At 42.3% G+C, this 15214-nt stretch overlaps 1 protein-coding gene across 1 annotated transcript in view; it reads left to right on the top strand.

Moving 5' to 3' along the window:
* The window catches only part of BMPR1B (bone morphogenetic protein receptor type IB), a 169184-nt gene extending 159533 nt beyond the window's left edge, over positions 1-9651 (top strand). The window contains exons 11-13 of the mRNA XM_015418684.1: positions 1786-1961; positions 3157-3287; positions 7270-9651. Coding sequence (XP_015274170.1) covers positions 1786-1961; positions 3157-3287; positions 7270-7395 — 433 coding nt within the window. The 3' untranslated portion in view covers positions 7396-9651. The remainder of the gene's footprint in view (positions 1-1785; positions 1962-3156; positions 3288-7269) is intronic.
* The last annotated feature ends 5563 nt before the right edge of the window (positions 9652-15214 follow it).

The following is a 15214-nucleotide window of genomic DNA, read 5'->3' as shown; positions in this document are numbered from 1 at the left end:
AGTTCCAACTGTCTTGCGGGGGGGGGGGAGTTTGAGGTGCGGAATGAAGTCCAATCAGCTTCCATATGCAAATGACCTTGAAATGCTGGCCCAATCAGAGAAGAGTGGGCTTGAAGCAGCCCAGCTGTAGAAGCCCCGTCCCTGCTCTCAGTCTGCAGATGGTCCTCTCCAGTCAGAGGCCGAGAGCAGACTGAACTGAACACGCTGGCCGGGGCTGACGTGGGCGGGACTACACAAAGCAGCCAGCCAACCCAGCCAGCATCTTCTGACTGACAGTTCAAGCCTCCAAACACTGTTGGTGTGCATTGGAATGTTGGACCCCGCTACGGCTTTATATAAGGGGAGAGATTGTAACACAGAAGCTCATGTGTGAGGAAAATTGATCTGGTGAATTTACATTTCCAAAAGTGCCCACTCTTGCTACATTTATATGCAGTTCTCTGCAGGGTACATATGTGGAGCAAGTCATATATGGGATTAAATGCAGACTTCCAGTTTCAGGTATGCATTGAAATGGATCCAGGCTCCACTGAACCCTATCTAAAATCTGTCCCCATCTTGCTCTAGTTTTGTACATGCAAGAGATATTTTACATGGGCAAACAGTCAAATCTGTGATCCCTATGTGCATTCTAAAATAAAGCAGGCCTTGGAAGCTGTATCAAGCTGTTTCAAATATCAGATTATCTGAATCCTTGAGAATATGACTAGGGAAGAGGTGAAATAAATATATAAAAAAATTGGAGAGGGATCTCCTTCCCACCTGATCCTGCAGGTTTACAGAAACATCTACTCTAGCCCTGGGTACCTCTCCTTGTGGATTCTTTTGATCTGCCCAGGGTAGTATACTTAGCTATTAGATATATGACATCATGACATATATGACATATGACATCAAGCCCTTCATAAAATTGAGTTTCATAAGCAGTTTTGGATGCCAAGATGGTCTGTTCAAAGAAAAAGTCGCAGTCGACTTATGGTGACCACATAGGGTTTTCAAGGCAAGAGATGTTCAGAGGTGGTTTGTCATTGCCTGTCTCTGTGTAATGAGCCTGGTATTCCTTAGTGGTCTCTTATCCAACTACTGACTAGGGCAGACCATGCTTCACTTCCAGGCTGTGGTGAGATTGGGCTAGCCTGGGCTAGCCTGGGCTATCCAGGTCAAGGCAGGAAGCTCTTAGGCTCACCCTAAACCCCTCTATGCAGAAAAAAAACTGATACAGCTGCATTTGAGAAAATAGTGTAAAAATCTACCATGATGTCAGTACTTTTAGTTAAGCTTATGCAAAGAAAACAGTCTGTCTTATTTATAGATCAATCTCCCAGGTGAGTAAATTGCACTGTTCTTGCTTTTTGGTGTCCTCCATTAATAGATGAAACACCAAAGCATTAGGAGACCAGGCACATTAAAAATACAACCTTTAAAGGCAGCTCGATTGTTATCCTCTGCATCAGAATTCCATCTTAATGCTAATGAAATCTCACAAATGTTACATAGCATCCCCTGCAGAGTCTTCTTCGCTCTGTTGTGGCTCTGCATTTGAATGCTTAATATAGCCCCAGGCAAGTAAGCCTTCAAAAATGAGTTCTTGGTTAACAGTTAAGAAGCTTTCTCGGTAAAGAACATTTCATTAAGATTAACTGTTGCTTCTGCCCTTGCTGGTAGATGGGCTTAGTTAAGAGATTCCAACCCCCCCCCCCCCAATATCCTGTTGGGAGGTTGGAGATACATTATGAAAATGTATTAAGCGTTTTTCGTTGTTTGTTCCCTTCCCTTGTATTCCAGTGATACAAATGAGGTGGACATCCCACCAAATACCAGAGTGGGAACTAAACGTTATATGCCTCCTGAAGTTTTGGATGAAAGCCTGAATCGGAATCATTTCCAGTCATACATCATGGCCGACATGTATAGTTTTGGGCTCATCCTTTGGGAAATAGCAAGAAGATGTGTTTCAGGAGGTAAATGGTTAAAGCGTTGAGTCTTGTCTTTCTCCATCAAATTATTTCTATTCACCTATTACGCACACACACTCATGCATACGCAAACCACTAATCTATTAAAAAGCATTGGCAGCCCTAAACGTATTTATTTCCATTTCCTTCTGCTGGGACTTATTTTTCTGGTTCTGTAAGTCCCCCTTTAGCTGCAAAGACTTATCCTCTGTTTTAATAGTCTCTTTAAAGATGCAATGCTTCATAATTGTAGTGGGAATTAGGAGCTCATTTATGGGCACTTCCAGAGTTATAAACATTACTGCTAAAACAGGAGAGATCTCCTGTTGTTTATGTAGAAATACAATGGGGTTGATTTTTGCTTAGGTACCCTGATTAACAAAGAGATTACTTAGATTTAAGTGCAGAAAAACAGGCATTAGCAGGTGTTAGGAAGAATTAGGGAAACTATAGGGGGGAGTAAGGCAGTTCTTGTTTAAAATTAATTCCAGAGCTAAGGAGATTGGCAGTTCTAAGCCATCTTCTCTATTTTCTTCCTTTTTTAAAAAAAAATGATATTTGCTGTATAGCTTTGCAGAGCTTTCCTTTAGCCCTCTAAAATGGCAATACAGAGATTTCATCTCCTAAACTTAAGAGTATTTAAACAAGCAGGTTAGGTTTCACTGTCACCCTGGAGAAGCTTAGGGGCAGGCATGGCTCACGGTCTGAGGCCTGTGTGGTGTGCCAAACCTCACCCAGAAGACTTGTGAAGTAATAATAGAACAATTAATAGAGCAATAACGGAGTAATTCCATTCTTTTCTTTTACCACTGATCTACTACAGTCTGCAAGAATTAGGAGTAATAGTTTCCAAGTCAAGGGTTGAAGGTTCTCAGCTGGCTTGATTTAAAATTAAGCCTTTTGGAGTACCCAGTGAACCCAGATTGTGCATTTGTGAGCCTTCTGCACACAAGCATTTTGCATGTTGACTGAACACACCGAGAGGGAGAGTGGGCCTCAGCATGCTGACACTGCTCCCCAGTCCTACATGACTGGCGACATTTGCAGGTATACTGTATCAGTTTGGCTTCTCCCAACTGCCATGAACCTACTGCCCAATGAATAAATTTCCTCACTTGGATTTTCATCAACTGGACTTCTTGAACCCTCATTAACTTTTCGTTGAGTAATATTGAGGTAATTAGTGAACATATCTTTTCAGGTATTGTTGAAGAATACCAGCTTCCATACCATGACCTCGTGCCCAGTGACCCTTCCTATGAAGACATGAGGGAAATTGTGTGTATGAAGAAGTTACGGCCCTCATTTCCCAACAGGTGGAGCAGTGATGAGGTAAGGGGACTTTACATATGGAGCAGGTAGACTGACCCCATAGTCACCTAGTTTAACCCGAAATGAGTTGGCAGGCTTTTCGAAGGTAGAGGAATACATAAATCAGACACTGCCTTTGCTGTTGGTGATTCATGGGTACCAATAAATACTTTTAGGAAAGCCATAAAAAATGTGGGTTACTGTAGGGTTGTTAAATGGAAGTGAATAGTTTGAGAAATCTTGGAGAACCGAAGTAGTTGTAGTAGTAGTTTTTAAAGTACAGTAATACTTAAAATAATAGATCTGTATTGTTATTCCCAGTGTGGCATAGTGGTTACAGTATCAGACTAGGACCTGAGAGACCCAGGTTCAATTCCCAACTCTGCCATTGAAGTTTGCTTGGTGATAATGGACCAGTCGCATTCTTTCAGCTCAACCTACCACACCGGGTTCTGAGGATAAAATGGAGGACAGGAAAACAGTGTCAACTGCTTTGTTGTCCCTATTGATAATAAAGGCAAGATATAAATGAAGCAAATAAATAAATATATATTGAAGATGGAAGAATCGGGGGGGTTATTTACCTGAGGGCCAAACTTTCCCCCCCTTCTCTTCCCACATTGTGGGACATGGGCTTGTTTGGTTTTCTTTTCCCCCATCAGGACCCTTGTATCAGATCCAGCATGCCTATGTACTAGCCTGTGCACAGACATAGTTAACAATGTCCTGCTGCAGCTATGTCCCATTTCTTCTGCCATCACTGCAGAAATCCCTACTGGCTTTTTCCATGTACACTGACATTGCTTCATGGAATCCCAGATCCAGAAATGGTCACCTGCAGGGAAACAAGAGGCCAGCTTGTGTATGGGAGACATGCAGAGGCAAATAAATGCCCACTAAAAAGTTTTCTGATTGCAGTGTCGTAATGCTGTTGAGATGGCACCTTGATGCTGTAGGTTATGTTTTACAGCTTCAGTGTTTACAGGCAGGATGTTAATGTATTTGTCTTATCTCTGCTGTCTCCTTCTTTAAAAACTGGGTCAACATATTGATCTGCCCTTTAAAACCACATTGCTATCTATAGGTTGTTAGTGAGAGCCAGAATCCTTAAATGTTTTAAATTCACCGGAATTTGCTTCAGTTCTTGGCTGGCAGACCATAGCAACTCAGGACTTAGAATGGACTTGTGCCAAAGGCCTATTCTGCTTGAGGGGAAGTTTTGTGGATGCCTTTTGCTTCACACTCAAGGTACAGCTGAGTCTCTTGACTGTGAATTTTTACTCAGGAACAATGGGTTAGTGAGCACCTAGATTCTCCTAGTCCAGTTGCTTTTTAATGGCTTGATCTCTTGAACCAGGCAAGTTCAACCCTAATAGGAAGCCAGGAAGTCGGACTAGATTACCTTTAAGATTTGTGGCTCTGCAGAAGCCTCCATGAGCTCCGGTGTACAACATGGAAAAGATGGCAACTGAGCATTTTTGTACTGTGGGATTTGTGGTGTGTACCAGCCTTGTAAAAGTTATGCCCCCATGTGTGCAGTATACAACCCCCCCCAGTGATAAGCTCTTGGTATCAACACAGCCTCTCTGGTCAAAGAGACAGTGAAATCCCATGCACAAGTCTTTCACCCCCCATGTGTGTCCTCCCATTTCCCACCATTTGTAAATGCATATAGGAAATGGCTTCTCAAATCTGTACTGGTATTTTCCTTTAGGGGAAGGAGGAAGTTGTCTGAACACTTTCCACTGAGAATTTATAATGAAGCAAAATTGTGTTTTGGAATCAGTAGACCCGTAATTGATGTACCGCAGACAAATCTGCCGACAGTTATGGCGATGCTATGCAGAGGTCATTAATCTTGTTAAGTGGTACAGTGTAATGCTATTATTGTAGGAGACAGCTGTGATTTGGGAATAGCTGTCTTCGCTTAAGTATTCTGCAATTAGATTTAAAAAAGACTTAAATGGCAAGAGTTGTAAACAATTTTGAGTGTGTGTGGGGGGGGAGGGCCTGGGGAAGGATTACGAAAGAAAGCTGTACCAAAGCAGGTGGTGAAAATTTGGTATTTGGGGCATTTATGCCTTGAATTAGAGACATGCTTGCTGCCCATAACTACTGACTACAGTAGGATGTCATGACACATGATAATATACTCAAGGTCACTCTGTTGTGTTTTTCAAAATATTCTCAAATGAAATTTGGCAGGAAAGCACCAGGTACTTTGTGTACCTGCCTAACCAGATGAGCTTATCTGGCTCTTTCCTTATCTATAGTGCCCAAAGAAGGGTTTATCTCCCAAAGAGGGATTGACTGTAGCTGCATGCCGCACGCAGTTGTTCAGCTGCTAGGTTGAAATCTAGTAGCATCTTAGAGACCAACAAAATTTGGGGGGGGGGGTATGAGCTTTTGAGAGTTAAAAACTTGGTTCATCGCATCTGACACAGGGAGCTTTGACTCTCAAAAGCTCATACCCACCCCCCAAATTTTGTTGGTCTCTAAGGTGCGATGGGATTCAAATCTAGCTCTTCTACTGCAGACCAAAGCGGCTACCCTCTGAAACAGTTGTTTAAGCCAGCCTTAAAAAACAAAAAACAAAACCTTCCTATCTCAATTTGTGTCTGGTACCTGCCTTGATTCCTATGTGGGAACACAGTTCTATGCTAGTTGAAATTCTGTGATGCTCACAATGAAGGAAAAACATGGATCAGACCAGACACATGGTACCTTATCCTGTCATGTGCCTTGCACTGAATAGACATGGCCAAAAGGAAGCTGTGAAGCTGCATCACATGGGTGTCGGTCCCATCCTGCTAGTGTAACATGTGAATTGTGGCATATTTTGGTGAAGTGAATGTATAATAGACACTGTTGTTCTTCTAGAATGAATACATGAAGCTGCCTTATACTAATCCATCAAGGTCATTACTGTCTACTCTTAACTGGCAGTTGTTCTCCAGGGTCTCAGGTGGAGGTCCTTTGCACCACCTACGACCTGATTCTTTTAACTGGAAATACCAGGGATTGAACTTGGTATGTTCTGCATGCCAAGCAGATGCTCTACCACTGAGCTATGGCCTCTACCCAAATGAGATGCTTTAAAATGCCCCAATGTGGAGCAGTGCAACCTCCAAAGAAGTAGGAGAGATGCTCTGGGTAGCCAGGCAGTCTATTTATTTTTTTCACAGTTTGAATCCATCCTTGAAAAGACATGACCAGATTTCACTCTCATAACTCTTCTCAGCTAATCTCAGTTTCTAGACCGGGCAACCTCTATATTTATGATCGATTTGGGTCCTCAGTTGGCCCTCTAAGACTCAAGTTGTCCCCTAATCCAGCAGTCCCTAACCTTTTTGGTATGGTGACTCACAAGTCAAAATTTACTTGGTATGGTAACCCATCCAGGACTGGCCCCAGGTTTTTTTGGTGGCCTAGGCAAACTATGACCTTGGCACCCATCTAGTTCAGGATTCAGTTTTCTGTAGTGGCTAACCAGATGTTTTTGAGAAACCAACAAACCATCAAAGGGCACAGCTGCCACCAGTATGAACCCCAAGCAGCCAAACAGTTATTATGGAGGGCCAACAGCAGGGCATAGAGGCCATGGCCTTCTCTGGATGTTGCCTCCTGGCCCTGGTATTCAAAGGCTGGGGTGGGCACTGGATGGAATCTTGCCAAGGTCTCCAGCTGGTCCTGGGTGGATCAAGCAGCAGCATGGGTGGGAGGCTGGAACAAGTTCTCGTGTGACCTTGCCTTATATGGGGAGACTACAAGCACTGAAGGTACAAACAGAACTACAGACCCGCTAATGCTTCTTGTCTATGCACAGGTGGATATTCTGATTTTAGTGAATATTATTCATCAAGTTCAACATATAGGATACATCCAACAAAGATTTTTATGTTCTTTCTTTCTTTCTTTCTTTCTTTCTTTCTTTTTTTTATGTTCTTTCTTTCTTTCTTTCTTTCTTTCTTTCTTTCTTTCTTTCTTTCTTTCTTTCTTTCAGTGCCTAAGACAAATGGGCAAGCTCATGACAGAATGCTGGGCTCACAACCCTGCTTCCCGGCTCACAGCTCTACGGGTAAAGAAAACACTTGCCAAAATGTCAGAGTCACAGGACATTAAGCTCTGATTCAGATGACAAAAGACACCTCTATTGCTAAAGCTCAGAAAAATGGACTTTCCTTCATGTTTCCAAGAGACAGGAAGAGGAATGACAAGCCTTCGTTAATATCAACCTTGAACGCAGTCCTTCAGCCAAAGCATCTGTATGTTGACACAGGAAGCTTTTCTGGAGCCCCAAGGAGGATCGTATCAACACCTGCTTCAAGATAATGCATGCTGCTTTCTATGGAAGCCCATAATAATATTATTATTATGACTATTATTATTTAGGTTGTTTAAATTTTATGAAAATGAACCTTTGAAGTACGAAAGTACAGAAATAATTATATTGTTACATTAAAGGGGGGAAAATCAAAGAAATCTCATCGGAAGTTTAAAGCAAAGTGGCAATTATTTCCCATTGAGTTATTGCACTCTACAACAAAGTACCTGCTGTGTTCTGAAATGAAAGGAAGGTACAATAGAAACAGGCTTATAAGTGATCTGCTAGTTGCATTTGATGTAAGTTGTGCCTCTTCTAAAGACAACGTACCCAATGTTATGTGAGTTGCTGTTAAGCCATATGACTCATACAATATCGCTCTGCTGATGTCCCCTGTGCGTAAGCCTCAATGAAGGACTGGCTGTACCTTTGTAGCACCCGCAGTCATTTCCAGGGCACTGGTGCAGGAGATGTGCTGCCCAGTGGGATATGGCCAGAGCCTGGTGTTTCTCAGATCTCAAAAGCCATGGGCCAGCAGGGAGAGTTAGAATGGCAGGAGAATAATGAAGACATGAAGTAAGCCCCAGCATTTTCAAGCGCCTATACTCCTTTCCATTTGTCACCCTCATTCCTGTTTGTTTTAAAGAAGAGTTGTTGTTGAGAGTTATTGCAGAAGGAGCTTCATGTTTTTCAATTTCTTGCTTCATTTTTGCTCTTGCCCATATTCCCACTGCATTTCTTGAAAGAGGAGAACCTACCCGAACTTTTCTAAAAAATATTGTGATTTACCGCCCCCCAAACAAATGGGTGTATTGTTGGTTTATCTCTCTGTAATTGTATTCATAGAAGCACCCTGTGATTTGGGCTAAAATTCCGAGCATTGTGAGGGTGCTTCTCTGCAGGCACTAGTATTTATTGGGGTGGGGGAGTTCCCTTCCTGCAGCAGCCCCCATGCTTCCAAATGGTTTCTGATGAGTAGTACACGTCTGAAGCTTGAAGGAAAAGTCCATGCGCAAGGGCCAAAGTGCACACTTATGGGGCTGTTTTGATTCCATCTTTGCTTGAAGATCTCCTGTGCCATCAGTGGTAATTCTTTCTCAAGGATCTTGTGTTTCCTTTGATGTAAGGTCTCCCAGTTAAAATGTGTCTGTAATGTACAAGTCCCCAGTTATAGTTAAATTGTAATATTTACCCCCCTCAAAAAAAAACCCCAAACATTCACTGCTAACCATACTAGGAGTTTTCTAATATGCCTAGAATTTTCAGTGTAAAGTTCACCAGAGCAGCTATTGGGCAGTTTTGCTGCTCACATTGGACTCGGGTCAAGAACGTGGACTAGGATCACATTGGTAAGCAGGGTCGAGAAAATGAGCTTTTGAAATGGGAACGTTATCATTTGAAGGACCTTTTGTAAGGACTGTTGTGCCTCTAGGGGTCACTGTGCAGCTTCTGATTCTGAAAGTCCTGGCATCAGTAGGTCGTAAAAAAGAAAAAGCCGCAGGTTGGATTCCAGAAGTACAGCCATTAGGCATTCTCCCCTGCTTTGCAAGGTTAGTGGACATCAAAGGTTTAAAAATATTGGGGACAGAGCAGTGTGTGTGAAGTGAAACACTTTGGTGTGATAAGCTGGAAGTGGGAAAAGTGTAATTGGTAGTTAGAGCTTGTTTCAGACTCTGACTTCAGAGAGGAATACTGATATGTATTGGATATCTGCTTGCCCTAGTCTTTTGCAGGGGAGAGTTTGGATGATATTAAGGCATTTCTGTGCCCTCTGGCAGGGGGACCATCTATAAAGACTTCTTGTTAAAGAACAGTCACGAACCTTTCCTCCGCTTGTGAATCTGAATAGACCACCTACTGCATTCAGTTAAGCATAGGAGAGTCTCATTGATTTGGGGCTAATATATAGGCTATTCCGAGGGCAATTTGACTTGTGAAGCTATTAGTTGCTACTACATGTACATTTCTGTTCCAAAGTAGAAATCAATCATGCACAAAGCCCGCTTCTTCTTAAGATATAGGGCGATTTCTCACTAGAGCTGCCTCGCAGCACAGCGCCGTTTGCCCCGTCACAAACATGTCAATTTCACACCCGAAGCTCCGGGGCTGTGTTTTGACTCGGGGCTTCACCCGATTTCCTCCACAGTTTTGTGATCCTGGTTTTTGAGGATCATGAAACTGCGGAGGAAATCGGGAGAAGCCCTGAGTCAAATGCAGCCCTGCAGCCTCGGGTGTGAAATTGACATGTTTGTGACGGGGCAAACGGCGCTGTGCTGCGAGGCAGCTCTAGTGAGAAATCGCCCATATTCTCCTCCTCTTGGGTGCCTTACATCTTAACAGCTGGCACCATAAATTCCCAATGCTGTGATTGGTGATTAGCTAATGGAGGCTAAGAAAAGCCCAAAGAGATTCTGACCTGCATGAGATTGAGAACAAGTCGACCCATTTGGGATTTTGCCATATCATAAAAGTGTGTTCCCCGATTCTGCTCTTTTACTGAACAGTCCCAACGTTCAAGACAAAACCACATAAGTGTTTTCCCCCCTAATTTGCTTAAAAACAGAATGCCCCGTTCTATCCCCCCAGTATGTTGCTGTCATTCTTTCATAGTTTCATCCAGACATAGTTACCCTGATTTACTTGGGCAGCAGTAAAGGACAGAAAACTGTTTAACCAACTTCGGGTGAATCCCACCTGGTATTATATGAATGAGGGATACAGTGAAGTTCAGGGTCAGTTATGAGGGATACTTAAACAAATATACAGTTAACTGCTCAGCAACAAAAGTATTTTCAGCATATGCTTGAGGGTCTTCAAGACATCACAAAAGAGTCAGTGAGTAAAAGCCTATGATGTACCAAACACATGAAATCATGTTGACCAAAAACTGTGGGCAATCTCAGTTATGCTGTCATCATCCTTTCCCTGCCATAGAAATTCCCCACTGTATCTTCCTGTACCTTGTAGCTTGTTCAAATTTGAGAAGACCCAGAAGGCACAGGTTTTGCCAATTATGATAAACCAAAAGATGATGTATCCTGAGATCACATCTGTCCAATTCTGGTTTCTGAGAAAAACTGGTTCTAACCAGCAGGCATTATCTTCTTAGAGTATGGTAAAATGTGGATAGATTCATGTTGCTGTTCAGTGTGTGATAAAGCTTGCTTTTCTGTTTGTCCAGTTCGCAACCCATATTAACCAGGCCATTTCAGCGTCTCCAAAGTGCTTTAGCAATGGTGAAATAAATAGATGATGAAAAATGGACTTGCAATTAACCAGCTGGATGATTGCATTGCCATCAGCTAAACTGCAATAGGAAATCAAATGAATCCACATTTTACATTCCAAGAGTTCTTCAGAGTCCTAAAATTTTGATTTCCCGCAAAAACAAGTAGGCGTGTTAAGCCAAATCCTTGTGTTGTTGTTAGAGCCATGTGTATTTTGGGCTTTCCGTTGTTATAGCTTGAGACAGTTTCTTCAGAGAATACAAAGCAAAGTTTCAAAAAGATGGCCATACAGCTCCAAGTTTCTGAATTTCCATATTTTAAGATGTAAAAGTGTTTCATTTATAGACACCAAAATAAAGGCAAGATGCCAGGTGGTAGGCCATATAACTTTTTCTTTTGTTCAGGCTTTCATAATTTTTTTTTTGGGGGGGAGGAAATTGTGTGTACGTTTTATAATATAATTTTGAGCTGGGAGTCTGGAGCTACTCCATTTAAGTGGATTAAGAGAAATATTACAGATGATAAAGCACTAAATGAAACCTATTTATTTATGAAAACTTGTAGTTGACCATTCACAGTGATATGAGAAAAAATGGGACATTAACACTGAGATGACAAGGGCAGAGAAAAATCTTTTTTGTTTGCTTCTGTTTTCCTAGAAAACTTGAAGGGTCATTTTCTCTCTCTCACTAAACAAAAATTATGCCTCATGGGTGTTTCAATGGACAGTCTGTGTTCACAAAAGAATCTGGTTGGTTCATGACAAAATGAATGTCACTTATTCATGGACTCATGTGCTTCCTTCCTCCTTCCTTGACATGCAGAGCTGAAATGTGACTCTTTCTCATTCAGGAAGTCCTCATCTAACCACTATTTGCATTGGCACCTAATTTGGACCATATGAGAAAATCTCATATTGTAAGCCTTCTTGAAAATCCTAGCTGGTAGATAAGATACAACCAGCTAGCACTAGACCATCCTTTAGAATCTAAGTGTTGAGATAAGAAATAAACTACAGTTTTTTAGTGCAACCCAGTTTGGATCTTGCGACAAGCTCTGGTTTCTTTCAAACCAGGAATTTTTAAACAGCTCCATTTGCAAAGGAGAGAAGGAGGGAGCCTGCAAGTCTGGGAACAAACCGTTGTTTGTGCTGTGTGAATGCAGCTAATGTCTCCAGCTGCAGTTTGGGTTTAGCACTAACATTTGACTTACCACAGTGCTACTCATGCAGACTGGCAAGCTCTTTTCCAGTGATGAATTGAGTGTCATTCTAGGCTTACCAAGGTCCGGCGGGGGATTTGTATTTCTTGTCAGGAGCCTTGCCGCGGGGACGGCTGCACCCGCTGCACCCGCCGTCACCAGGATGTGATGCTCCGTGTCGCTCTGGCAACGGGGCTGTTTGGAGTCCCGTTGCCAGAGCGACACGGAGCATCACATCCCGCCGGACCTTGGTAAGCCTATGTCATTCACATTTGTAAGGGCCATTAAAATGATGTCATTTCCTGCTGGTCATTATGCTCAGAATTTACCTTACTTCAGACTTCATCAAATGACTGTCCAAGTGAATAGTTATACATGGGTACTTGTGAAAAGATCAGAAGTTTGAAAAACACTTTTCAGGGGAAAGTATTGTAAAACATGCAGCGTTTCTATGAATGGCAGGTACAGTGGGAAGAGAAAGCTTCAAGAAGGATGATCTGGCAACTATTATATTAGCCCTTTGCTGGCACAGCACATGTTATTTCTTTTGAAGAAAGGTTGGCAATGTAATTTTTTTTAATTATAATGATTTGTGTTCTTTTTTGAGAACCAGTGCCTTATTCAATCTGTAAATAGTATAATTGTAAAAACTAGGGAACAAGCCTATGTTGTAATTGTTTGATGTTCGAGATGGTATATGTCTGTTTTTAACATTCCCCCAATAAAATGTTTTCAATTCCCCGTTAAAAGATAAACTGTCTTTTCAAATAGTTTGGCTTCTTTGAATCCTGCAGCATTATTTAACACCCATACACATTTTGATTATCGAACGCATATTTATGAAACCTTCCGCATGTGATGGGCCAAGAGAGAAGTGCACCGTTGTTTTCAATGTTCCCCACTAGCGTCAAATAAGTTCCAGTGGATGATCTAGTCTATTTGTCCCAGCTTTGGTTGTCCTTTCTCACAGCTGTCGCAAGTTGAAACCAAAGTACGGATTATAGCACTCTAGCATTCCAGATGCTTTCATGTATGTTTGCCTCTAGGAGCACAGGGCAAGAGAGCCAAGGAGGGTTATTAGTCCCCACCCTGTGTCATAAAGAGGCCATCAGGTCTTCCTGCTCCCATCCAGGGTCTCACAATGTCCTGCCAGTTGTGGCATCCAGGCTGTGAGTTCATTGCCTGTCCCCCAGCACCCAAATTTATGCTTCCTGCAGAGCCCCAAGGCCATTTCTCCCAATGGTGGAATGCAGCTTTGTAGCCTACACCAGTGTCAGGTTACCTCTCAGAGAAGCTAATAATTGCTTTGTGAGAACAAGAGTAGAGAACGAAGTGGGGGCCTGCAAAGAATCATGGGAGTAAGCACTGATCTGGAAATCTGCACCCATCACAGTTTCACAGTTCAGGCATTTATGTGCTCTATCCCCTTTTTCCTGTTTACTGATGTTTTGTAGCATCAGTTAAGTCAGTAGCAACTCTCATTCAGTTTTGATTTGTCATTTTCTAACCTAATTATCCATTGTTCTTTTATTCCCCCCCTTACTTTACAAAAACAAATTTCTGCACATGGGGAATCCTGAGGGGCCATTCTCCGAGGTGGCCCTGTTTCTGCGGCTTTCGTTATCCAGACAGAGACCGACAGAGACTAACAGAATGCTACAAATTCAAGCAAACAGATGAAGAGTTCCATTTTTACTTGAAGTGCACTGAAAACTTAAACCTATAAAAGTTAACCTTTATTTGATAGGTTACTTAAAGCATTTCTCTTTAGAATACTTTCCAGTACGGTAGAGTGGAAATTTCCCAGGTTCACAACACACACTGGGGACTCTGCTTAGGCTTATTTATCTTTGGGGAGCATGATAAAACGTATTGTACTCCACAAAGTGGACGGTTATAACAGGCAAGTTTGGAAATAACAAAGTCCCTTTCCTCTGCCCAGTTGCCATGTTCCTTAGAAGGGCATAGTCTTTTGAGGCCAACGTTAAGAGGATTGTGTATGAGCCCTGACGTCCAGCTTAAGCTTGCATTCAGAGGGCCTGTAGCAATAATATTTTGCATATTTCTAGCTGATTTGAAGGTGCATATTTTATGGGTGCATTTTTTAATTTATCACCTGCTGCTTCCCACAGGCAGTTATAGTTTTTGTGTTCTATTTAACTGCCATATTTTATTGTATTTTTCTGTTGCCAGTAGTCACTTCATGTTTCAACCATGTTCTGACAGCAATTGAACATTGTTGCTTAGGAAGGTCTGCATAATGGACAAAATAGATCAAACAACAGTGTGACATATTCACTATCACAGGGAAGACTGGATTCTCGGTCTTCTCATTTCTTTGTCTTGTGTTACAGCTGCTTCTAGGTGATGTGAGCATTTGTAGGTGGGTGGTGGAATGCACATCTCCAGGTTACCATCACATGTCCCACCTGTGAGCCCTCTAATCTTAACAGCTGAATGATAAACAGAAATTCAACATGTGCAGATTTTCTTGCTACGGACTTTCAGGGATAGGAATCCATTCACTTTTTATATTTCTGCACTCCTGCAGTTTGTCCTTCTAAGCTGTGGAGTCTTGTGAGCAAAAATTCTACCTTGTGAGCTACTGGCATTAAAGTTGTGAGCGAGCTATTTGGCTACTGCATGAATTAGTTTGCTCTGGAGCCATCCTTCCTGAGCTAAGACAAAAATGTGTGTGCTGAACCTAAAAATCTGTTCGCTAGCTCACACTAACTCATCTTAGAGGGAACACTGGAAGGGATACAGCACTTCTGTGTCATGCTTATTCCACAGTCTTTCGACAACTCAGAGTAGTGTAGGGATACTGTATTGCAAATGGTATAAAGACCATTATCTGAGTAATCCTTAAAACAACCATCTTAAGTGTTCCTACATGTTGCAAATGTGAAGGGCACAGAGTGACTTATGTGAGGATACCAGTGACCATATGGCAGAGGTGAAATGTGGAACAGGGAATCTGTCTTTCAGCCATTACACTTCAGGACAGTCTGCTGTCCTATTTCTTCCATCTCCCAACCATCCTGAGAGAGATGCTAGGATTGCAGGTAGTGAGTTAGCTGAAGAGTTTCTTGACAAAGCAGGAATTTGAACCCAGATCTGCCTGGTTTTCAGGCCAACACTCTGGGCACTACTGTGCTACACACAGTCTTTAAGTGGCTTAATCATTGCCGAGCAAC

The sequence above is a fragment of the Gekko japonicus genome, unplaced genomic scaffold (assembly GCF_001447785.1).
Source record: "Gekko japonicus isolate JY-2015 unplaced genomic scaffold, Gekko_japonicus_V1.1 scaffold626, whole genome shotgun sequence".
Taxonomy (NCBI): Eukaryota; Metazoa; Chordata; class Lepidosauria; order Squamata; family Gekkonidae; genus Gekko; species Gekko japonicus.
The sequence above is the reverse complement of the archived record's forward strand: the minus strand, read 5'-3'. Positions and strand labels throughout refer to the sequence as shown.